The 26,809-nt window shown below is 46.6% G+C and overlaps 1 protein-coding gene across 3 annotated transcripts; it reads right to left on the bottom strand.

Annotated features, from left to right (window-relative positions):
- Window positions 1-254: 254 nt before the first annotated feature.
- Window positions 255-26,320, bottom strand: LOC125724894 (Friend leukemia integration 1 transcription factor-like). Of its 3 annotated transcripts, none has more exons than XM_049001338.1 (9): window positions 25,805-26,320; window positions 12,881-13,095; window positions 12,462-12,613; window positions 10,822-11,025; window positions 8,961-9,032; window positions 4,482-4,541; window positions 4,167-4,229; window positions 3,461-3,508; window positions 255-2,995 (listed from the first exon to the last, which is right to left on the bottom strand). In XM_049001338.1, exons 1-9 carry the CDS (start codon window positions 25,871-25,873, stop codon window positions 2,466-2,468), a joined length of 1,413 nt encoding a protein of 470 aa, XP_048857295.1. In that variant the 5' UTR covers window positions 25,874-26,320; the 3' UTR covers window positions 255-2,465. The 3 variants fall into 3 exon arrangements, with proteins under 3 accessions (XP_048857295.1, XP_048857296.1, XP_048857297.1); XM_049001339.1 differs by lacking the exon at window positions 25,805-26,320 and adding an exon at window positions 17,417-17,652; XM_049001340.1 differs by lacking the exon at window positions 25,805-26,320 and adding an exon at window positions 16,679-16,973.
- Between the last annotated feature and the right edge of the window lie 489 nt (window positions 26,321-26,809).

Below are 26,809 nucleotides of genomic sequence, written 5' to 3'. Positions count from 1 at the left end.
TAAAACTTTCAGTAAAATTCAAACAGCCCCTCCGACTGTGGAATTTGTAAAGACTGATTCTCAAGCTAATTAATGTTATTGTTTTTGTCAGTAAAATCACATTTCTGCGTATTAGATGCATTTTTGACAGCTGAACTGGTTTATTATGTCACTTGACTAGTAAACCTGATGGATAATGCTAACCAGACACCACTCATGTCTAGATAAGGAGGTAATCTAGTTTCTGCTGGAGACATTGCTACAGGAAACATATGTAAACAATATAAAAGCATTTATTTTCTTATTTCTTCCGTATAAGAACTCTTTTACAAAAAAATTTACCACATGAACATGAATAATGACATTATTTACAAATATATCATATTCAAAGTACATTGCATATGTAAAATAACACTACCTGCTTAGGTTTGCCTTTAGGCAAATGGGGCCAGAAGCTCGTTAGTGTCATCTGAACTGGAATGGCTTGGAATGTGCTGGATGTTCAACTGAATTCAGGCACGTTTAACTAAGTGTGACTTTTGCTCTGGATGGTGAATTTGGCTGACTGGTGACCGGGACAAAGAGTCCAGGTGTTTTTTTGTGCTGGGTGGGTTTATTTAGTAAGTTGTATCTGTTATAGTAAGGCACTGGGAATGACCTGTATTTAGTAGTTACCTGTATTTACGGTACGGCTCAAATGTACAAATTTGAAACAAAATACAGATGTGCAAATATACCTCAAAGACGACTGCAAAAAAATAACTGCATTTACGGGCGAGGTCAACTCGCATTCATTCTCCTGACCTTTTAATACTGCGTCAAATATGAAAATAGCTCTGCATAACTTATGTAGCTGGTTGAACAACTAGCTAATGTCTGAGACTGAAGAGGCAGGTCTGGTGAATGCACAGCATTCGTGAATCGATCAGGGAAGCCTCCCAGCCGTTGCTGGTCTCGTCATGTCTGCTTTTATCTTGATAGGCCTTCGCTTGTTTATGTTCCAGCCCTGATGATTCATTGATAGTTTCTTTACAAAACTAACAATGGAAAAGGGAGGTGGCGATGTGGGTAGGCTTGCTGAATATGGTCAAGAGCACCCTGGCAATCCACAGGTTTGAAAAGAGGAGACGGCGAACAAAGCTTCACATGGGGCAAACCAGACAGCAGAGAGAGAGACAGACAGAGAGACAGATACACAAAGAGAGAGACAGATACAGAGAGAGACAGATAGACACACAGATAGACATATACAAAGAGAGAGAGACATAGAGAGAGACAGATACAGAGAGAGACAGATATGCACACAGATAGACATATACAAAGAGAGAGAGACATATAGAGAGACAGATACAGAGAGAGACAGATAGACACACAGATAGACATATACAAAGAGAGAGAGACATAGAGACAGATACAGAGAGAGACACAGAGAGACAGACAGAGAGAGAGACAGACACATAGAGAGACAGATACACAAAGAGAGAGACATGCAGAGAGAGACAGATAGACACACAGATAGACATATACAAAGAGAGAGAGACATAGAGAGAGACAGATACAGAGAGAGACACAGAGAGAGAGAGACAGAGACAGACACATAGAGAGACAGATACACAAAGAGAGAGACATGCAGAGAGAGACAGATAGACAGACAGATAGACATTCACAAAGAGAGAGACAGATACAGAGAGATACACAGAGAGACAGACAGAGAGAGACGGACACACAGGCATTCACAAAAAAAGAGACAGATACAGAGACACAGAGAGACAGACAGAGAAAGAGAGAGAGACAGACACACAGAGAGACAGATACACAAAGAGAGAGACAGAGAGAGAGAGAGACAGAGATGGGGATAGATTAAGAAAAAATAGTGGTGGTCTTCTGAAGTTCTCTAGGTGTGCTCGGATGCTGAGAACATCGCCATGACATGGCTCTCTTATGAATCCGCACAAAATCTAAGAATGTGATGTGCTCAGCAGTGATCTGACCAGATCCGTTTCTACTACAATGACTGGCCAAAATACAGGACTCTGAGGCTGATGAGAGTTCCAGAATTTTACTCTTCACACCTAGAGAATGGAATCTGTCTGTGGTCTGCTCCTTCCAGGTGACAGATCTCCAGGCTCCACCATGATCCTGCAAGATTCCCGAGGCACAGGGAGGGACTGAGAGTGGAGATCTGGGGCCCATTTAAACCCAAAGGCGGAAGGTCTCTATCCCAGCTGTATCCATGACGACTTGAATGCTGTGTTATTGGGAATACAGAGCCTCACCTTCATGAAAGTTATAATCCATTTGGCACTGAAGCTGAAATTGAGTATTTTCTTTTTTTTTTGTATCCTTTGGCAAAAACAGAAGAAATATTTCCTCATGAAGAATGTCAGAAGAATTTCATCTTGCCGGTTTGGGGGAAGGGTCTGCTTCAGGAAAACTGAGAGTACAAACACCATAACAGGAATGTGTGTGTGTGTGTGTGTGGTGTTTTAGTAATAACTGCCCAGATGTGAGGGCACATGAGCGTTAGGGTGTCGAGGGACGCCTGGGCCTGGGTACATGCCCCCCCCAGGCGAGTTCCAGTAAGGGGGGGCCGGCCCAAAGAAGTTTGAGGAGGTGACAGGCACTGGGGAGGGGTGTGGGGGGGCAAAGGCCATTTTCTGTTGAGGTGGGGGGTAGGGTGGGGCGTAGCCCAGCTCGGGGGGGTACTTGTAGGCAGGGGGCTCGGCGGGGTGCGGCTGCAGCGCCTGGGCGATGCCGTGGAAGTCGAAGCGGTAGGCGTAGCGTTTGCCGTGCACCTTGGTCATGATGCTCTTGTCGTAGTAGTAGCGCAGCGCGCGGCTCAGCTTGTCGTAGTTCATGTTGGGCTTGCTCTTCCTCTCGCCCCAGCGCCGCGCCACCTCGTCCGGGTCCGTCATCTTGAATTCGCCGCTGGTTCCCTCCCAGGTGATGCACGCCGCGTTGGCGCTGTCCGACAGCAGCTCCAGGAGGAACTGCCACAGCTGTATCTGGCCAGATCCTGGGGATTCAGGGTGGGGGTGGGGGGGGGGGGGGGGGGGAGGCGTGCGTGCAGGAGAAAGTTCTACCAATGAGTTTCAGCAAAAAAAAAAAAAGGTTTTTATTTTCGTGATTTTTTTCCTCAACTGTCTTGCTGCTGCATGTTCTCCCAGGCAGCCATCAAACTGGCAGCTGGGCAGCAGCTACACCCAACAAATTCAATAAATAAAAAAGGCCACCTTTGAGTTACACATTCCTGCAGACAGAGGGCGCTCTTTTACTACAAACTTTGATCGTTATCCGTACCATTTGCACAGATCTGAATGTTATGCACGTGAAAAGGGCGGCTTTCACCATTATTTATTTATAGCTGGAATGGCAGCTCTCTGAGTCGCCACTGGGACTGAGACCTGCATCCGCGCTACGTGGTCTGATGAAGCCCCCCAGAGCAGGAACCTGTGAAAATATGCTGAAAACCGGAGCTCACCTGGATTGGCCAGTCGGCTGCTGGTTGGACCCAGGATCTGGTAAGGATCTGATTTAGGAGAAAGGATAGTTTGTAAGGGGGAGATGATGTACGGTTTGAGACAGGCACTGCCACCGCACACCCCCGAGGACGTGGGTTCGGATCCCACACGCGGAGGCTGTGTGTGCTCTCCTGATGCAGATTCCCTCCCACACTCTGACATGCAGTCAGGATATCTGGGGGTTTCTGACTCGCCTGCTGTGCGTATGTGTCCTGTGATGGACTGCTACGCTCTCCACGGTGTACTTCTGCCTGGACAGGCTCTACACTGCCCCCCCCACCCCCACTTATCCTGATATGATCCAGGATAAGTAGTTGAAAAGTGGATGAACTAGTGAAGAAAGTGTAGCGGAGTCTGGATCCCTTGTTGCGATGACTCTGCCCGTCACTCAGATTAGAGTGCTAAGGTGACCATTGCACATGTATGAAAAAAGGAGCGTTAGCATTTAGCTTTGAGGGGACGGTTAATTTAGCTCAAGGCAGAAGCATTTAGCATTGCAGAGAATGTTTATTTTGGCTGAAGGTGTCAGCATTTAGCACTTCAGGGAAGGTTTATTTGACTCCAGGTGTTAGCATTTAGCATTGCAGGAACAGTGTATTTGGCTCAGTTTGTTAGCATTTAGCATTTCAGGGATGGTGTATTTGGCTCCAGGCATGGCACGGTCACCTGGCTGGGCCCCCGGCTGCTCCGTCGTCTTGGAGACACTCTGTGTGACTCCTGGCGGCGAGCCTGGGGGACGGGACGTGCAAGGTTTGGAATAAGACGCGGAAATGGGCACCTGCCCCTTCTTTCCCGAGGAGACGGCCTTGAGACGTGGCGTCTCACCAGGTGCTTCATGGGGCTTAAGGAATTTCAAGGTGGGCGGGGCTTTGTCATCACCTGAGCATAGCGCATGCTAATGGAAACTAGCAAACACTCACCTCTGACTGACTTCTGCTGCTTCACGACATTTCTTTAGGATCATTTTAATGTTTCGCTCACCTTTCCCAACATGCATGGCCCCCGTCCAAGCTGCCTGCCCTGGAACTTCATAGGGGGTGTCTGACAAGGGAGGGGGGAGAGAGATATAAACGCTGAGAGAGTTACGGTCAAGACGGATGCTTCAACAAGACACACTCCCTATTTGTATGAGGGGGTAAATTCACAGGTTGCTCCATGCCTAATATATAAGTAATCGAGTACCGATTCATCTGACGATTCATCGAGTAACTGTTTATATTTAAGCAGTAACATATGAAAAGGAGTGTGGTTGTACTCCAATATATCACGACTGCAATTCAGTAATAAGAACTAGACCTCAGGCAATTAAATTGCAATTGCTGCACAGCAGGAACCAACCACGCATTGCAGGGTGCACACTCAGTCACACATATGGTCCTTTTAGGCACTCCAATCCACCTATGTTCAAGGTTTTGGACATTATAAGGAAATCGGCAGATCTGCCGAAAAGACACCGACACACAGGACGAACGTGCAAACTCCACACACACGCAAGCGGCGGTGTGTGGTGACAGCGCTTCCCAGTGCCACGCTGCCGCTAGGCCAGCACGCTGTGCGAAGTGAATATCAACATGGCATTTCATGCAAGGACCGCGATAGTCTGCTGGGTTCAAACCATCGATAAATTGCGCTAAAACATTTAGTTAGTTACAGGAAACCAAACTTAGTATGCTTTGCAGTTTTAATGATGCTTCCTTTTCAGCATTATCTATTAAAGGTTTAAAAATTCAGTCTGAAGTTTACTGCCACTGCTTTTGCATGAGCGCTGTATGCCAACCACATCGTCTTCATCCTGTTGGACTGATTCATGGACTGCGTGGCGCGTTTGGGAGAAATTAAGCAACTGAGTGAAGAGGAGAAAGGCGAAGAAGACTAGTCACGAAAAGCCGTTCGTAACTTGAAATGTTCGTAAGTCATTATTCAACATCATTTTAAGGGTTTACGCAAGTACTAAGATGCTGGGAGTACGCACGCTACGCTGCTGCGCGCCGGGAGTAGCGGCCAGAAGTCGTACTAGGCGGAATTGGCGCGCAGAAATAAAATTGATGTTGTGGACAGGGAACGGGAGGCCAACGAACACAATTTGGACTTGCAGTCCTCTTAGTTCGTATGTCTGAAAGTTCATAAGTACAGGAGCGTCTGTATAGTTAATTTTCTCTCTAAATATCGCAATCGTGATCTTTTTATAGTCTCGTTTAGCCGTACTCAAAATACGCCTTGCCTAAAGAAAAAATAATTCACGCTAATTGGTTATTGTGTACCGTTGTGTAAGTAAAATGATGCGCCTAAGCGACAGGCTAACTTTCGTTTTAGCAGCGATTATTTACACATGCAGGAAATACAATAAGCTACATAAATGGAGTCAAAGTGATGACACAGACATGATAAACTACACTGAGAGGCTACATGGCAGATATCTATGGCATGGCTAATCTCGCATTACTGGGCGAGTCCGTCAAACCTGAATGTCTTCTACGATGTGTTTGCTTTGCAGTCGTGCCGTGGTGATATTCAAGTTCTGCCTTGCAATACTGACAGACGACTGCATTCTTATTCACTTGTAATGTGAAGCGCTTGCACACAAATGATGCTTTCGCCCTTCATTTGGATCGTCATCCCGCATGTGCTGTCTGCCTTCCGCCATATTGCTGAGTAATCCATCCATCCATCCATCCATTTTCCAAACCGCTTATCCTATTGGGTCGCGGGGGGTCCGGAGCCTATCCCGGAAGCAATGGGCACGAGGCAGGGAACAACCCAGGATGGGGGGCCAGCCCATCGCAGGGCACACTCACACACCAGGCACTCACACATGCACACCTATGGGCAATTTAGCGACTCCAATTAGCCTCAGCATGTTTTTGGACCGTGGGGGGAAACCGGAGTACCCGGAGGAAACCCCACGACGACATGGGGAGAACATGCAAACTCCACACACATGTGACCCAGGCGGAGACTCGAACCCGGGTCCCAGAGGTGTGAGGCAACAGTGCTAACCACTGCACCACCATGCCGCCCCTGCTGAGTAATCGAGAAGGAAATTTTTAATTGAATGCTTTTTAATAATTGAGTATTGAAGTCCCAGAAGAGCCCAGGTTGTACCAGTTATTTTTCAACAAATATGTTATTTCAGAATGAAATGAAAAAAATTCACCTGAGATTCTGCATCTGACTGAGCCTGAGTTTGGGGCCAGAGACTTGAACACCCTCTGGTGGAGAAGTGGGGCACTACAGCTAGGTGTCTGTAACGTGGGGTCAGCTTCTGGCATCAGGAAAGCTGTACTCTTTTTCTGTAATCCCATATCATAGCTGCCCCCCACATCCCTCCCACCTCACCCTGTGCCACACACTTCAGGATCTGACCTCACAGCACCCAGAACTTCCAAAACCACTTTCTAAAAAGGCAAGGCTAGTTTCTGCGGTGTGAAATGCGGAGAAATGCTGCCCCCTACTGGCCCAAAACACAACAGCGAAAGCAAGAAAACTCCACACGTGTCCCAGAACATATTTTTTCCCGATAGTTTCACTTTTACCTTCACTTAAACATTGTTATGCTTCCATAACCTAAATGATAGAACCCCCCCCCCCCCCCATTCATATTTACGGTAACTGTTGGACTGAACCAGCAATCCAAAGAAAACAGGCAGAAAGTGAGCAGCTCACTCAGAAACTGATGATCCAGCGATAAACAGCATCAGGCCCTTATTTCACTTTCTTACGGCTTCTCAGTGGGGAATACGCTCTTTTGCTTTAATGTTCACTAAATATAACCAGAAATGTTACCTTTTTCTGTCCATGTGTCTCTAATATTTATGTCTCGCCACCTTTCTGGCAGTGAAGTCTCACATCCCTCTGGAATAAATGCCTTTTTTTTTTTTTTTATCATTTTACTTCAAAATAGTGGCAAGTGGCAGAAACCTTTCATCTGCTGAGGTCAGGAATCATTAATTACATTAAAACGAGGCCCAGCGGCCTGCTGGGAGTTTCACTTCCTGCCTGCCTTACCTCAGACAGCCCCTCTTTGTTTGGCCAGCCATTTACCACCCCCCCCCTTGTTTTTCTCCATGAAAGGAAACCATCGGGGGGGGGGGTTAGGGAAGGAACACGGTATGTTATTTTTGGATGGGGTGCAGTCCAAACAAGACGCTGGAATTCAGGCCCAGAGGCGGACGCGAGCGACTCAGCTACTGTCCGCGAGGGGAGAAGGGCAGCCGCCCCGAGTGTGGTGGGGGGGGGGGGGAGGTGACAATGTCGCCCCCTGGAGGGTGCTGCCTTCAAGAAGAAGGAAAACAATGAGTGCATCTAATGGGACATAATGGTAGCTGAATGTAGACCATGGGCGGGGGGACCCAGGGGACTATCCAGAAAGGTGTCGGTTCTAGACTCAAGAGGGGCTCTAGTGGTGTCCTGTTGTTAGTTGATCGTTCGATAGGACTTGCTGACGAACCCGGCGGTACTGCGGATATTTCATATTAAATTGTGAAGATACAAACAACTATTTTGCGGGTGTGTAAACCGAGCTTATGAGCAGTCTGGACTGAGGAGGAGGCTTCAATGGTCCAAGCGTGCGCAGCCCACCAAACGCGATAACCACACGCATAATACTGTCACCTGTAGTCTGTGCTCTGGCAGCGGAAACCTGCCAACAGGAGCTTTAACTTCACATTTTGCTCTCCCTGAATCAGTGACCATAACAGCATCATGTGACTCAGCAGGAGCACCTTATTGGTGGGGCCCTTATCAGCCATGTGCTTCCATTGGCTCGGCACCTAGGAGGCTCCTGCCTATCAGTGTTATTGCAGCAGGGTGTCCCGCTGGCTCCCCGCTTCCTGCTCAGAGGAATCCCGGCCCAAGGACAATGAGGCGGCTACCGATTCCTGGACTGTGTCAGGTAACTGATTTAGACTCTGACGGTGCATGTCTGCTTATGGCTGTAAATCTGGACAATAAATCCACAGACAGGAAGCGCTTAGTGTCTCGGGGGTGAAGGTGGGGGATGAGGGGGGACAAACTGCCTGCATCAGCAGCCTGAAAGCCCCCCCACCCCATCCCAGATGAAACACACATGGTTCCTTACTGTCCATGCATGGACTCTGCCCCGCGTCTCTCCTAAGGTACTGTCAGGCCCTCTGTTTTATTAGCAATGTGCTACTGATCCTCTCATCAGCATGCCCCCTCCTCCCCCATGTGATGTCACATGACCAAATTGGACATGTTGCTATAGAAGACTGCTGGTCTAAGCGCTGGCCTGGTTGTGGATGGGCGTATGGAAGTTCATTTCCTCCAATGTGATTCCTATACCTCAGGGACACTTTGATACTGAAGGGATTTCTGCATGACTTCCAGACCCCATAAGTGCTCTTCAGTGAACTGTATGGAACTTTCATAGCCCAAACATGAGCATGGCTCTGTTACGAAGACACACTTGACCCTCCCAGCATAGTCATGGCATCACCTTACCTTCCTTAGCCACTGGCCGTGTGTGGGGCTGGTTCATGTGAGACGGGACATTGTAGGACAGCGAAGAGTTACCTGCAGGACAGGGAAAACACCAGAAGAACATCATCGAAGAATGTATTCAGGTGGGGACCATCAGAAGAACATCACTGGAGAATGTACTCAGGTGGGGACCATCAAAAGAACATCACTGGAGAATGTAATCAGGTGGGGAACATCAGAAGAACATCACTGGAGAAAGTATTCAGGTGGGGAACATCAGAAGAACATCACTGGAGAAAGTATTCAGGTAGGGACCATCAGAAGAACATCACTGGAGAATGTATTCAGGTGGGGACCATCAGAAGAACATCACTGGAGAATGTATTCAGGTGGGGACCATCAGAAGAACATCACTGGAGAAAGTATTCAGGTGGGGACCATCAGAAGAACATCACTGGAGAATGTATTCAGGTGGGGACCATCATATGAACATCACCAGGGAGTGTATTCAGGTGAGGAACATCAGAAGAATATAACTGGAAATATTTTCAGATGGTGCACGCTGCAGTAACAGATGCTCTTTAACCTGTTTCGTGATTGGCTTACAGCTGTAGGTCAGACATGCCCCTCGCCCTCTAATCCGGGTTCCGGGGCCCCAGGAATCACACTCTACATCCAGGTCCGTGTCTCTGGTGGGAGAATAACCGTCCTGCCCCTGTGCTTGGTGTTGATTGGGGGGGGGAGAGTAAGCAGAAGACATCCAGACTGGAAAGCGATTACCGCCTGCCGCAAACGGAGGCCAGCTGGGCTGTGCAGAATGGCGTTGGGGGGCTGCCTCCAGCATCCAGCCTCCTCGGCGGATGCTGCACATCCGGCTGGCCCAAACAAGCAAATACAGAGTCCTTAATTATTATTTTTAATTCTCCTTTTGCACTTTCCTGTCCTGCCAGCAGGTGGCGCTGCGATCGAGGTGGGGTCAGGGGGTGTAAAGCAGCATCTGCTTCATAAGCCACAGTGACCCACTGCCCTTTTCACCCGCACTCGTTTAGGACAGTGTTTACTGGACAAGCTGGGGCAGGCCGACCAGCCTGGCCACACAGCTGGAAAAACAGCCCCACCATCCAGGTGATCTGGAGGCCATGGCAGTGTCACTACATTGCCCCCTGATGACGTGCGCACATTGGGCCCAGTCCCCACTCCTCCCTCGCTCACCGCTACATGTAGAGGTAGACCTCACTTCCAGAAAAGTTTCCCTCGCCCTCTCCCAAGAGAAACAGCAGTTTATAGCACAGAAGATGAATTTCCATCCATAAAGTTCCATTTAGCATAGAGTGGGGGACCCTGGGGACCTGTAGAGCAGGCGCGGCTGGGGGGGGGGGGGTGCAAAGACGTGTCGTAAATTGAGGAAATGCTGGTATTATCATTCGACTCACGCAAGCCAACCCATCCCCCCGGAAGGAACGTTAGTGTTCATGGTCGGGGGCCCCTGGAGCTGGTCTGCTCTCCGAAAAAGCTGAAGAACTCTGATAGAGAGGATCACAGCAAGAACATTACAGGGGCATTTGCCACAGGGAGCAAAGACCACAAAAAAAGAAGGAAAAGTTGATTTTGCCCACAAGAGGAAGACAGTAGTTCCAGATGCTCCGGGGGGAACAGAGGGTCTGAATTATGAGGAGCAAAGTTCAAAACTCAGCGAGAAGCTTTCAGAAAGTGGCGTGGAACTGCGCGGGATTCTCGCCAGTGCGTAGAGATGCGAACAAAGAGCACCGGTGCATCACGACTGGTTCAGGAACTGAGGGCAGGATCTGACTGAGCAGAAGCTGGACACCAGCCCAACACGCCGTTGGAGCTAGTGGACCGCGAGAGAGGCGTCCTGACTTACTCTCCCTGAGGTACTGCAGGTGGGACATTAGGACGTCAGCGCTGTACACGGACGTGAGCCGCAGGAAGTCGTCCTTGGCCATCCTGCAGAGAGCCTTGCCGTCGGTGCCCTGAAATGCCGTGGTCTCCACCTCCAGCAGCCCGTATTCCTTGACCGCCCAGTCCAGCCACTGCCGCACGTGCTCCGGGGTCCACAGGGCGGGGTCTGTGGGGGGGGGACCAGTCCAATGTAAGCTAGTGCTGTTTCCTAGGCAACCAATGTCACGGTGCTGCATTGATATAAGCTCACTGCTACCACACCCACTATTAACAGGAAGTATCAGATGGTAACATTTACTGTAAAAATACAAGATGCTATTAATCCTCCCTTTGAGATAATAAGAAACTGAAAATGGCCCTTAATGGAGCTTTTGTTGATGTTTCTTTTCCTTACAAAGACCTCGCCATTTAATTACTGCACAACATTATAACAGTTACTAGTTTACAAATATTATCACTCTCATTGTCACTATCCTCATTATTATTGTTATGATTTGTTGTTGCCCTCAAGCCGCTGGTCACTATGCAGTGTTGCCGGGGAGTCCTTGTCTCCATGGCGACGATGCTCTTCCATTGCGTCGTGGCCGTTACGTCCCTCAGTGAGCCGCTCGCTACGTCCAGAGGTGGAGATTTCAGGTCCAGAGAGTACAAATCCAGAGCAGGATTTCGTTTCAACCAACCAGTTGAGTGCTCTGTGACTTGTGACTCTTTATGGTCAACTGCTTGGTTGAAACGAAATCCTGGTCTAGATTTGTACTCTCTGGACCTGAAATCTCCACTTCTGGCTACGTCACGCCTTCCAGGCCCCTAATTACCTACCATCAGCTGGCTGCTCGGAATTAATTAGCGCGGCTGAATTTTCATGATACCTTTTGGACAATGGGAGGGACTGAGCGGGCCGGACAGCGGCGGGGACACCGTGGGCTGCTGCCACAAAGGCTTCAAAGGGTCCGCGACACACGAGCAGCACAGCGCCGGCCACAGAAAACCGCTCCAGCGGGGGCCACTGAATAAAAGATGAGGCTTCGGACGCACGAGCCGTCTTGCGGAAAAGGGGCTTTCATGATAATTTGTGTCCATATTGTGATTAGAATGAAAGGCCTGCGACCTCAGTGTAACCGGCCCGGGGATCCAAGAAAATAAACACGGAACCGGGAATGTACTGTGGATTTTATTGGTATTAATACATTCGAGAAATTATCTCAGCTTCCCCCGAACACACAGACACACATACAAACACACACACACAGACGCACACACATAGACGCACACACACACACACACACACACATAGACGCACACACACACACACAGACACACACACAGTCCATGTATTCCTAGCTTTATGCGGACTCTCGATTCATTTCTAAGGCCTAACCCTAATCCCAGCTATGACAACCTTACACTCTACCCAGCCCTAACCGTAACCATGAGTAACCAAGCAAAATGTAAGTATTTTGCCATTTTTAGTTTCAAAATAAACGGAGTAACCAAAATAATGGAGAGCCGGCACACTCACACAGACACACACACACTCACACAGACACACACACACTTGATGATGGTGATTCCCGCTATGACAGCCTGTCTAGCGCCACCTACCTGCCGGGACAATGACCCTCCTCTCGGCGACGCCTGAGCTCTCCAGCAGGCCACTCTTCTCATCAGCATAGCAGCCGTAGCCGGTGCGAGTGCTGTCGGTGCCACTGGGCTGCTTGGTGCTCTTCAGCAGGCAGGGCGGCGCCGTGGAGTCACTGTAAAGCGGGGAAGGTGGGGGGAGCGGGGGGTACGAGGATGACGTGGGACCCCCTCCTAGAACATTGGGTAGCATTCCAAACACTCTCCATGCTTTTAACCCTTACAGGCGATTCTCGCTCCAGTGGGGCATTTAAAGCGGGTGGGGGGAGGAATAGCCCCGGGGGTGTTAATAATATCAGCTCTCTGCTTAATCGGCGTGATAAAACGGTCAGCCAATGAGCATTCGGCGTGTTGATAAAGCCGCCGTGACTCGGACCACCCACCTGGAGCCGCCGTTGATATGCTCGTATTCCCGCTTGACGCTGATGTGCCGGGCTGGGCTGAGCCACTCATGCTGGGGGGGCAGAGGGTGAATGTCGGGGGCGGTGCCATAGTCTTGGGATCCCGATGCTGTCATGTCCGGCTTAGACAGGGGGGCGGCAGCTGCGTATGGGGGCTCGAACAGGGACTGGTCTTCACTCACAATAGACAGCGCCTCCTGGGGGGAGGGATAAGTAAACACAGGTTCAGGTTGGGCCCCTCCAGAGAAAATACAAGGAACAAAACCATCTCACATATCTTTGTGGGGACTCTCCATTCATTTCTATGGGGGAAAACCCCATTCCCAACAGTGACGACCTTAACCCCTACCCAGCCCTAACCTTAACCATAAGTATCCCAAGAAAATACAAGACTTCTGGCATCTTTAGTTTTTTGATTGCAGTCACAGATTTTTATAAAATTCAGTTTCCCCTTGTGGGGACCGAAAAGCTGGTCCCCACAATGTAAAAATAACCCGTTTTCAATCACATTGTGCGGATATTTGGTCCAAGCAATGTAACATATACATGACCTGCAAACGCAGCTGTCATTTTACAGATGCCAGTTATTCTGACTGCCCATCCTGGGGCTGTGGCAGGAACTTGGGACATGCAGGCTGCATGGCAGAAGAGAACAGGGGAACCGCACATGCACTCGAACCCGCAACCCGAGAGGCATCAGATTTGTTTCCATGCCTTTTGTTGCGACATTTTTACCCAGAACTCAGGACGAGAGTCACAGGGAGGACGATGGTCACCCACATCCATGGACACAAGGACACCCCCTCCCCACACACACACAGTAAATGCCCGGGTTTGAGGGAAGCAGGGGGTCAGAACTACCCCGACCTCAGCCAGGCGGCCAGCTGCTTCCTGAGGATGCTTCCCCTTGGAGGCAACGTCCTGCTTCCTCCTGTGTCGTGACACAGAGACTCGCTGAGGATGTCATGTGGCAGCCTCGCACCTCTGGAACGTTCCTTTCTGTGGGGGGGGGGGGGGGGGGGGCGTCGGCGACTCCTGTAATCAGTGGCGAGGTCTTCGGCCACCAGTGGGAATACGATAAGTATACCCACATCCTGTTTTCCAACAAAACTCAGCAAACACGCCTTGAGATCATCAGGCACGACAGTTGATAACCAGCGCCCCTCGCAAATCCCCCTGGTGGGGGAGGGGAGGGGTCCGTAACCCTGACCTTGGTATGCAAACCACCTCAAAACAGCAAGGATATCCCTAAAGGGATGGATTCACAACTTGCAAAACTCTGATCCTGAGATCAGCTGTTTGACTGCTATATCTCTCCTAAAAGGAGAATTCAACACAACACCATTCAACACCAAAACACCACCAGCCATGGGTTGATATTTCCAAAGGAAATGAGAGCCATATCTTTTCAGATCTTTCCAACATGACTATGTGGGAGATATTTTGCTTCGGAGAATGAAATGTGTTTGTTAAATGAATTGCGTTGCCTATCTGCGAATTCTGCGTTAGCGTTTTGGAAGGTGGCGGTATTTACACAGAAGAACAGCGTCCCCCGTACCCCGTTCCCACTTTCAGTCCTTGCTTTTCCACGACGCCTTGGCTCTGTAAGAAGGTAAACGGCAGTATAGGTGACGGAAATATACTGTACGCTCTGGGAATCATACAAATGATTCCCACCTACCAACCCTGATCTGCATCCCAGGAAATAGAACATTACTTACAAAAAAATGTGCAACGTTCCACGACGGTAAACATGAGGAGCATCTCAATCAATGTTCCTCTATCATAAAAAAATATTTATAAAGTATAAAAATCATGTAATTACAATCTGGACCGCCAAAATAGACAAAATAGGAAATGTATTATTCTGTGCCCTATTAGAACTACTACAACCTGTGGGCTCAGTGTAAGTAGTTTATTAAACATTAGCAGTCTATTAAAATTGATAGTGACACTGTTTTCTTGTCAGGCAGTGTTGTGTCCAGCTCCCCAGCTGAGGTATCGGGTCCTTCATTTGCTAAGCCACTCCTGTCTCTTGTCAGGAGGTGCAGGTTTGGTTCACTGTTTTGTTACATTCGCGCCCATTGGCTGTTTTTGGTTGCTTGGGCAACGTGCTCATGCTAAAAGACATCCAGTTTCTCCAGGTTCTGCACTTTCAATATTTTCCTGGCACAGCTGAGGCGAGGGACAGTAAACTGGGCCTCGGCACTGAGTGTCCTTCCTGTCACCCATAGTCTTCCAGTCACATTTTCTAAACCACCCTGACACACGGTCAACGTGGGGGCTGGGATGTATTGCAGGGGAAGGAAGCGGAACTCGCCGCAGCAACGCCACCTGCTGGTGGGATGTGGCTTTCCAGAACAGGAGAGAGAACTTCTCCAGGAAGACTGTAGACTTCTGAAGAAGCTGTTCTTCAAAGCAGAGTCATTATGCTCCTAATTGGGAAGAGGCCAAGAGGAGGGTGTGGTCTGCAAGAAGGTTCTTTCCAGGCTAAAGAGCGAGACCCATGGCTGAGGAACCCAGTGAAGGTCCTAAGGGTGCCCACAAGGCAGCCAGTGGGGGTATCATTAGGGGGGGGGTCCGTTTGTTTGAGAAGGAAAAAGGAAATCTGGCCATTTAGCCTGATTGTGTAGCGCAGGAAGTCTGCAGAGGCCATGCTGCATCCTGGAGCGAACTGATCAGGGGAGCCGGGCGAGAATGGCCGAGTGTATGAGGCGCTCCGCAAACCGCTCGGGTCCGGCAATCTTTCACTTCTCACTGCTGAACCGCACGATAGACATGACCGTCACCGTGACAGCGTTTCAGATCCCGCAATCGTGCCCGGGGGAGCAGCTCGGAGTTTTTTTCCTGAAATTTGTTCACATAGAGAGCCTTTGTCCTTAAGATGAGGACATACCAACGAGAAAAAAAATATATATATATAAAATATAAAACACAGCACTTAAAGACAGTGTTTTTTACTCTAAATACACGTTTCAGATATTTACATAGAATACTCCCTTTACATTCATTGGTATGATTACAAACTAGACAAAATGCCCATTCAACACGATCTGAACCATCTTATTTAGATTATAAATGGAGTATATCACTAATAACAAAATATATAGCTTTCAAACTATTGCCTGAAACTTGTACTTAAAAAACACAGCGTGGCGAATCGCAGCGCTGGATAATTTCACTTTCCTCCAACAGTCAAAGTTACTCAGCGCATAATTCGGCTCGCTGCAGATACAACATCAGGCGCACCAATGCAAAACGTTGGTTTAAAGTTTACATTTTTACTTTCGGTATGGTTAGAACAAAATTGATTTTATTAAGAGTGCTGGCTGGACTACTAATCAACACGTTACTTAGGCTACATGACAAAATACAAGTAGCCGACATATAACTATACGACCATCTCATAACACTAAGGCGAACTTTTTTAATGTAGTATATTTTTTCAAACATGCATAATTCCTTATATATATATATATATATATATATATATATATATATATATATATATATATATATATATATATATATAATTCTTTAGCTGCAACTCTGCTGTAAACTCTATCCAACTTTGACAGCGTTTCTCATTTAATCTGCTAATAATTTGTATTTTTATTTTGCAGATTAAAAGCAGATGAAATGAGAAGGACACGTCAGAGTCCGTGGAAGCGGACAACGAAGTGTGATAATCGGTTTCAGGAGGCGAAGTGTCCAGCTTTCTGAGCGCCGCGGCGGGGTAGATGAGAGCCGCGCGACCAGCCTCCCGGTCCGGTGCCTTACCTTAACGCTTTCATCCATGTCGGGCAATTATAAGGGAACCCCAGAAATAATCCGAACATGACACTTTGCCGCATTAAATCCACAAACCCATGTGTTACGGCGGGATGGAGATGGAGAGAGAGAAGAAAAAAAAAAGTTAACTGGAAGATTTTACTCGCAAAATGTGGCAAGTGAAGTGAGTACGTATGCGAAGGAAGCGGTCTGTGTGTGTCACTGCAGTGCTCCCTTCGTTACCGCTCCCAAAAAGCAGGATACTTGTCCCAATGAGATAAGCAGAGAAGACAATGGATTTTTTTTTCTCTTTGAATATTTTCCCTGGAAATGTTTGATGCATTCATCTTTAACATCTGCGACGCCTTTCGAATGTACACGTCATGGGCAATTTTTTTTCCAAATATTTTTAAAGACTCAAAACAACGATATGTCCGTTTATTAAGTTTGATTTCTTTTTTTTTAATCTTTTTTATTTATTAATTTAATTTATTTATTATTTATTAAATATAAATATTTTTTTAGATTTTGTTCTACATATGCGTAATAATACAAATCCCTCCAGTTTTCTATGAATTAAATGAAACTGCGTCATCTATACAATTTAAGTCGTCATTTTAGTCTTACCTCAGCCTCAAACGGGAACGGGCTGAAGACAAAATGCATGCAGACGCATCGCATTAAAGTAGGAAAAAAAACCATCGTAAATCAAACTAAGGGAACTGCACAGGCTCCGTGGCAGCGTACCTGTGACAGGGAGTTCAGCAGCTCCGGCCGCCCACGGTCCCCGGTAAGCTTTCCCTGAAACACCATCAATAAAACCAGGCCGGACCGTAACTGCTGGATGCCTCAGTCCGCTTCCACATGTGTGTTTCCTTTATCCGGCATCGGGCCGTGTGATGGATAGTATGTCTCCCCGAATGAATGGGGGGCATGTTGGTCGGGTTCAATAATAAGACCCTTGTTTCGGATTCGACTGCCCCCAAGCCTAACCCCATCCCCTGACTTTGGGGGAATTGTAGGTGCAAGATTAAAAACAGACGGATACGATCAGGCATTAAATCATTGGCGTAAATGATACATATAGTTTTCCCCCCAATACTATCACTATACTACTAAGAGATTATAATAGTAATAATAATAACAATATGAACAACAGCAAGAATATTATTATTATTATTATTATTATTAATAATAATAATAATAATAATAATAATAATAATAATGCTCATAATACTAATTATAATCATCATCACAATCATAATTATTATTATTATTAAGCAATAATAATAATTATTATTATTATAACATCAGAATTTATTTAAGGTTAATTTAGGAGGAGACTGCCCCCCTCCCCCCCCCCCCATGAATCAGCCTCCATCAGTGAGGCTGTATTTCTGCCAGCTAACCCTGCACAGGGCAGCCGGGGGCCCGGAGTGCTGTGCAAACAGCCTGCTCCGTCACGGCTGGCTCAAGGGGTCGGCCTGTCTGCTCTCGATTTGGGGCTCTGCTTGGGGGGGAGGGGGGGTGGCCCCCTTGGGACCCTCACATCTGGATCTTGCCGAGGTCAAGGCTTTCCCTGCCTCAGGCCGGTGTGGCAGTCTAATTAAGATGGGGGGGAGGTCCCTATTTCTGTGATGGAGGTCAGTCCTCGAGTTAATGTTGCATTTTAGCAGAATGCGTCTCAGTGTACAAACTGGTAGTTCAAATCAGCCGTAATGCAAACTATGCTGCTCTGCATTTACTCTCTAAAACCAGTTGTGCAGATTACACCAGTATGTAACCAGTCAAGATTAGGGTTACAATATGCAGGCTTAGCCAGAGCATTTGGATTAAGGTTTCCAGTCATCCTCCAGTTGCTTATTCAGGGCAAGGTCACAGGGGCGGGGGTGGGGGGGCTGCAGCCTATCCCAGGTATCACAGGGCTCGAGGCTGGGGACTCCACAGAACACAGAGAGAACATGGAATCCCCACAGAACACAGAGAGAACATGCAAACCCCACACAACACGGAGCGGACATGCAAACCCCACACAACAGGGAGAGAACATGCAAACACCACACAACACGGAGAGAACATGCAAACCCCACACAACATGGAGAGAATATGCAAACACCACACAACACAGAGAGAACATGCAAACACCACACAACACGGAGAGAACATGCAAACCCCACACAACACGGAGAGAACATGCAAACACCACACAACACAGTGAGAACATGCAAACCCCACTGGAACATTTGGAAAACAAGCAAACTCCATAGAACACGGGAACATGTAGACCCCACACAACATGGAGACAACATGTAAACCCCACACAACATGGAGGGAACATGCAAACACCACACAACACGGAGAGAACATGCAAACACCACACAACACGGAGAGAACATGCAAACACCACACAACACGGAGAGAACATGCAAACCCCACACAACACGGAGGGAACATGCAAACCCCACACAACACAGAGAGAACATGCAAACACCACACAACACAGAGAGAACATGCAAACCCCACACAACACGGAGAGAACATGCAAACACCACACAACACGGAGAGAACATGCAAACCCCACACAACACGGAGAGAACATGCAAACACCACACAACACAGAGAGAACATGCAAACCCCACTGGAACATTTGGAAAACAAGCAAACTCCATAGAACACGGGAACATGTAGACCCCACACAACATGGAGACAACATGTAAACCCCACACAACATGGAGGGAACATGCAAACACCACACAACACGAAGAGAACATACAAACCCCACACAACACGGAGAGAACATGCAAACACCGCACAACACGGAGAGAACATGCAAACACCACACAACACGGAGAGAACATGCAAACCCCACTGAAACATGGGGAAAACAAGCAAACTCCACAGAACACGGGAACATGTAGACCCCACACAATACGGGAGGAACATGCAACCTTCACAGAACATGGGGAAAACACTCAAACTCCACATCTAAACTCGGCTTAAAATACACAGGGCTGTAGCCCACAGTGATCTGACTTAATGACGCCCATGGCACAAACCACGCACAACATGAGAACATACAGAGCTCACACACAGTCAGTGCAGAATCTGAAATCCTATCTCCAAGCCCCCCCACACTACGTTTAACCTGGAAGTAGAATTTAATCTGATATTCCTGCTTTATACCTGTCACGTTTAAGAAATGTAGCGGTTATGATTTCTTCCATAATCCCATTGAAGGGCACTGATGTGTTGCACCAAGAAAAACACATTTCGAGGAATGCCACATTACTTATGCAGTTGCCATTGTGTGTTATTATAGTCTGTGACCAAGATGTTTGATCCTTTACAACCACTGCAAGCGTTTTGTGCGTGACCCCTGTGGATACCCATTACGAAGGTCATGATTTGTGTACTTCTCAAGTGAAGGGAAAAAGAACGAAAAATTTGGGAAAATAATTATAAAAAAAAACATTAAGGCTGCAACGCACAGGCCTGGAGTCCGGCATGAGGCCATAATTAATTTGAGGTTTATTTGTATTGGCGATATAGAATCCCGTCAGACCTTAAGCAAATACAAAGTGGTGCTTGGCGATGGATTTGCTCGAATGAAGCGAGGTTTTTCTTCTGAGGTGAGCTTGGTTCCTATTCTGAGCTGTGCTGACCAACGGTTCCCCCCCCCCAAAAAAAAAAAAAAAAGTAAACAACACATCCAAATAACTTCAACCAAGACACTCCTCTGTTAATTTCCCGCACTGCTGAAATAAAGGTAGGTCTGCGGAAGATTAAAACGCAAAAACAATAATAAATATCCAATTTGGGAAAACTTCAAAGGAAACTCCCATATGTGGCCTCTATCGGATTATTTATACAACCGTAATTGCAAAAGGTTATACAAATTCAGGATTCCAGATATATCCTAATTACCACTTCCGGTTAAGACTGAAATATTGTGTTTACTAGTGTTGTTTATGTAGTGATTGCACGAAAACTCAAATGTGTCATGCACTGGAGCAGTGCAATACAGTGCAGCTAGGCTACGTGAATTAAACCGCATGATTTCGAAGGCAGTAGTTTTTCATAGTGGGCCTATTTTATTTGTTAAAATAAAATACTGCTGTACAGTTAGAATATCACAACAAGGAAAACAACGCAGTAATGTTTATTGTTTATTTTCGCCTATATCTAATAAAATGTCTGTATTGTGGTGTTGAATAAAAACACCGTTTTAACATAATACCTTCTACACTATTTCCAAGCAACGTTGTATAAGCTGTAGAGCACAGATGTTCTTTTTGTTTAAGAAAGAAAATAACTTTAATTAATGTTGCTCTTTAGTTTAATTTGTAGTCGTAACCCATAAAATTATAATTCTCGGATGGACTGTCCCCTCTGCCCCACAAAATAGCCTAAGGACGGTGATTTTCTGCACGCTGTCCAGGACGCATTTTTGCACACGTCAGCTGTTCGCCTCATTTACATTCTTCAGAGAAACATAACGAGATCCGTCGACTGTAGGGATGTCACATCAATTAAATATGTCTCAATGCAAATACACCTAGATGCCCTTTTGGTAACTTTTCAGTGTGTATTTTCACATTATACTGTTTATTGCAGCCAGAAGTGGAAAGTTCAGGCGCACGAATTTTAAATCCAGACCGAGGTTTTGTTTCAACCGACCAGTTGCGCATAAAGAGTCACAGTTACAGAGGACTCAACTGATCGGTTGAAACAAAATCCTGGTCTGGATTTGTACTTTCTGGACCTGACCTTTCCACCTCTGATTGTAGCTTGAACTAAAAGGGACGGCAATCGTTTCTGTTCGGCTTTGAAGTGAACGTGAGCGTTCGGGACTCTTTGAAATACTTTCATATGAGAATTGGTCTTAAAAGCCGTCTGTTCACAGTCTCTGCAAAGGCGGAGTACAGGAGAAAAGCCCATATAGAAGAAGCGTAAAATAATAGGGACGCCACCATGCGTAACGCGGATGGAGGGAGCTTCCTCTAACGCCTCCCTGATGATTTATTCATGGCACTTTAGAAGCAGCTCCAAGAAGGACAAGCTCTTACGAACCGTGTGTATTCTGGCCTTCAGCCCTTCTTTCCCCACTTCTGAGTGATGATAATATGCAAACCATAAAATACGGGTTTTGCACAACAGCCTTGATGATGTCATATCCTGGGCAGTAATGGAGGTGTGTGTCCACTTCAGTTTCCACTCTCAACATAAGTAAAAACACTAAATCTGATAAATCACACCTCTCTAAAATTCATTCCCCACTCAAAGGTCCTACAGAAGTGCCCCTCCCAGGTTTCCAACTGTCCATCACATGTCTACATCCTTAACCACCATGCTAGTTCCTGATTGGCTGCACCGCTTCCAGATTGTCAGATTATAGCCGACTGGACCAATCAGTTTGCGGTCCTCAGAAAGCTTGGCTACCAATGGTCCCTAATGCTTATAACTGCTTCTCAGGCACAAATGAATTAATGCTTCATTTGCCCACATATGTGTACAGGAACATTGGAATGCTTCTTTGGACGTATCCCACAATGCTCTGCTTTTAGATACACACATATGCATATATACACCTTGAAGGCAAAGCCTGGGGTCTGAGCATAAGGTCAGGAAAGATCATTTTGCTTTCCAAAGCAGTCAAACTATAGGCATCATAACCGAGAGAGACAAACACAGTTGCTTTATACTGGCAAATTGGTGTGTTTTATACTGGGGTGGGGGGTATACAGTCCTATGTAGAGACCGCGCTTTCATGCACATGTGTTCATGTATCAAGGGGAGTTAACCTCAAGTGGTTCGGCGGAATATTTAGTTCGATAAACTGAACAAGGCATATCAGTCCACCATGCAAGTCAGTGCTAACCCCAAAAACTAATTGTACAGACAAACCAGACTGTTTGAATTTTAATTAGCTGACGTGATAGTCTGCGTATTACGGTATTGTTGCGGCGTGAGCCTGTTCAAAGTTGCGGAGTTTGAAGATGAACTATTTTGTTGCTTCTGTTTTACCGATTTTCTTTTTTTTTTTTTTTTTTTTGGCGGAGCCGGTCAAGAAACCAGAGTCGTTAAGTTTGTATACTAACTATCACCGACGGTTATTCGGAAACCAAGATGCACGTCTGGACACGTCATTTTCACACTTATCACATATCGAATTCTCTCCTGTACGTCATATAAAGGCACCAATTGTATAATTTAAATGGCGCGGCTCGGCTTTGCAAGGATTTATCCATCTTGAAAATCATGTTTAGATTTCATAAAATCCTTAAAACAACAAATCAGAGTTTAACAGTTGACAGTTCACACGTGGCTGCTTTTAAACAGCGGCATAAAACTATACCCTGGAAATATACTCTTTCATTCATAATAATCTCATAATGAAAATATAAACGCCGTCTGTTTCCCTCGTCCTGCACCGTATTGAGTGTCTGACTTTGTTTTGCTATCGTTCTCCAGTCTGCATGCCTGGCGGACTATCGCTGTCGGGGGCCAATAGACGTAATTTGATGTCAGAAAACGCAGAACTCTCGGATTTTCTTTCCATTTTACAGGATAATGTTGGGATCGCCTCATAAAGTTTCCAAAATGCATCCAATTCTTAAACGGTAAGAAGGCCGTGCAGTCCGGCATCTGCACCCAATTACCCAGCCAGTGACTCGCCGGGACTGTTAAATGACCGCCTCCGCTTTCCTAGGGACACCATTCATGTCAGAGAGCCTCTAGTGTTACATTTTAAGCACCTTGCCGTGCAGGAGAGCTCTGTCCTGCTCCATCATAAATCAACAAAACCAGAGCTCCAAGCTCATAGCTCACTGGCAGACAGGAGTAATATTATGCGAAGCGAAAGGAGCCAGGATTCAAGGGGAGAAAGAAAAAATGTGGAGAGAGAAAAACGGGAGAAAGTGACAGATCCCTCAGTTTGAATTAGAAAAAAAAATGTCGAATTTAATATAAAGGTCTGACGGTTTATCAGTCATCTCTCTCCATGCGCAAGAAGAGGTACAATTCGGAGACACTCCGTTAGACATATAAAGACAAGTTCAGCGGAAGTGTGGATATCACTCACTAACCTGGATCTGCTGCAAGTAGAGCTTTTTATTATAAAACTGCTCCCCCAACTACCTTAACTAAGTTTGCTGCAGCTGATTACGCTCGGATTTTTTTTTTTTTAACAATAAATAATAATAAATTCGACCCGTGACTTGGAGTTGCGACAATGATTCTGCATGGGTGCCGTCGGCAGCCACCGAAGAAGCGGAGTCCCGTGCACCGTATCCCGGGGAAGGAGGCGCCACGCAGCGCAGCGTGGCTCAAATCAGCCGTGAAACTGGCCGAGACCTACCCACGTGCGACCGGCATCGTAAAACATTAATGAAGAAAATACAACCAGAATCTCTGAGGCTAATAATGTTTAATGGTGAAGCCCAAGGCGTCCCAGAGGGCGGCGAGCCGCACCGGGAATAACCGGGAGGAACGAGTGAGCGGCAGGAGTCGCTCATCTGGATTCACGACACGAGTCTGATTTTATTCTTAACCAAGACAAATAGGTAAAATAAAGAAAATAAATTCCAGATGTCCCCGCCCCAGAAAAAATGCGTTCTGAAGCCCTGGTCCCATGAACACACGTATTACAGTACGAAGACGGCGGCTGTCCCGGGACTGACATATGAAACTAAACCTGAAGCGTGGCAGGATTATCTCAGTCTCGTTCAATCGCATTCACTTTGGCGATAATGGTACAATTTGTCAGGCATTTTCGGGTTACCCGCAAGCAGGGAAAGCGGGAGATTAAAGAACCTGGAAAGGATGAATTAGGTTTTAGTGTTTAAGAATATAGAATTAATTTTTAAACGACCGTAGACTGTAAAGTGGTGAGTCGGCGGGATCCTTCGCGGGGTTTTCCTTTCGGGGCTGCGCGCTCAGCTCTTCAACTCATTTAATTGGATTTATGTACAATTGTTTTTATTACTCTGTGTTGTTTTTCCTTTTTATTATGTGTTAATTGGATCCCTAGAATTAATTAAATTACAACTAGAGCAGCAATACTGAGATTCTGTGAATCATTTCCAGTTTATTGTTTAATTTTTGACATCCTGGGTTGTAACCTGCCTTGAGCCGGGATAGGCTTCGGATACCCCGCGACCCTGAATAGGATAAGCGATTTCATAAAATGGATGGATGGATGTTTGTTTACTGGGTCTGTTGATTAGTTGATGCACCTGTCATCACTATGCTTAAATAGGCACATGAGAGGCTGCGATTAGTTGGTTTCGGTGGGTGTGTTTTATGTTGTCCTTGGTGTGTTTTGGGGTTTAAGGGACAATCTCGGTTTCTTTACGGTGGGAGCGGAGGTCGGTTCCCTTCACACCACACGAACCGCAGATGAGGGATCTGTGTTTATCATGGGACGCTACAGGCAGCACTTCTATATCAACGCTTATATATCACTAATTTTTGTAGCTATTGAAACCGAGTTTCCCCAGTCTGAAGACTGACTGTATTTCTGGAAAACTTAATTGTTTCATAAAGGACGCATGACTAAAGACTTAGAGGGCTGTTCTCAAATGATTTATCAGCAGATAAGAAATTAGTAATTACAGGTATTTTTTGTTTTGCTTCCCTCGGCAAAAAAATCCAAGTTAGTCTTGTCGGTCTTAATTAGTATTAGCTGGTATCGCAGATGCGTGTCTGCCTTTTCATCACTGAAAAATTATCTCTGGACTTAGGACAGAAGATGCGGTGAAGATTAAAATCTCACTAAAACGCACAAGCGGCAACGCACCATATGCTTCTGTTTTGTAACTCCGCACCAGCTACAGGGCACGAGTCTCGGGAGCCCGCTGTCAAACAATGTTCACCTCAATTAGTTGCGTGAAATCTAAAAATAAAGCCACCATAACGTGAGAGCGTAAATCTGGAAACCGCTCATCATTCAGCAGCGCTACGGCGAACCCATAACAAAGTAAATATGCAGTTATAGATCCGCAGTTTCAGACCCTCCGTCAGCAGGGTGCTTTACAAAGTCAAAGGAGCTCAATAGCATGTTACGACATACACTCGGAGAAGCTTGTTTTTAGGCCAGACTCGCCTGACAGGCCAGGCTTGATGTGGGCTGCTCACCAGACTATGAAATTCTTTAATCTGTGCCGAGAGATGCTCAAATCTGGATGTAATAACGCCGTCCGTCATTGTTCCCAGCGTCGTCGTATTATTCTCCCGCTAGAGGGCGCCGTGCTCCAAGTTACAGCAATGGCGTGTCGCGGAGTCTTGGTGGTTTCGTCTATTTTCGCCCAAGTTTCTTTAAGGAATAGCATAGGTTAAGGAAAAGCTAATTGTTTGAATCGGCAGTCGAGAAAACCTCCTCTCTCTTCTGATAACTAATGTTCACCCTGTGATAACACCACAAGACTAAAATAGTCTAGTAAAAAACACGTCTGCTTTAGGCTTGGCCGGAGCAATCAGCGGTAACTGCCGTGTCTGGCTTCAGAGGGTGGGGGCCAGGAAAAACACTGCTGTGGAAAACAGAGCTTTTCCCCCCAGAGCGTTGGGAAAAAAAAAACAAGTGACATGGGACAACGAGGCGTGCCCCCCTCATCCCAGGAAAGAAAAACAGAGACAGTATAGGGGTTCCGAAGTGCCGTTTCGGTGATCGAATCACATGCGATTATAAGGGAAATGCTCCCCCCAAGGATGTGGTGTGTGAGTTTCAGGATACAGACGCTGAACTGGGGGTGGCGTGGGGTCAAAAAGGGGCCGAGCTTCTCCTTCTGATGATGAACGGAGAAAGTAGAGAGCAAACTGAAAACTCACAGCTGCCCTAATATGCATTTTATACAGCTCGCGATCACTCGTTAAAACGCCCTTAGTCACATGCATTAAAAAGCGATTCATCGCGTTTGGCTAGACTGTGCTTTGCATTCCACATTGAATCGTGTTATGTTACCCAAAGTTCATCAATAGGGGGCAGCATTGTGCTGAGCACAGAAAGTTGCCAACTGATAGTAAATGAGTAAGGTGACCTGGCACCTGCATCTGTAGTTTCTTTTATAGTGACATTACGTCCATTTTGAGGAAAGCATTTGTAGAGCTAGACTGCCCCCTGCTGGTGTGCTGATTAGAGGCACC

The sequence above is a fragment of the Brienomyrus brachyistius genome, unplaced genomic scaffold, assembly GCF_023856365.1.
Source record: "Brienomyrus brachyistius isolate T26 unplaced genomic scaffold, BBRACH_0.4 scaffold58, whole genome shotgun sequence".
Lineage (NCBI taxonomy): Eukaryota > Metazoa > Chordata > Actinopteri > Osteoglossiformes > Mormyridae > Brienomyrus > Brienomyrus brachyistius.
Note: the sequence above shows the minus strand (reverse complement) of the source record. Positions and strands in the feature narration are given on the sequence as shown.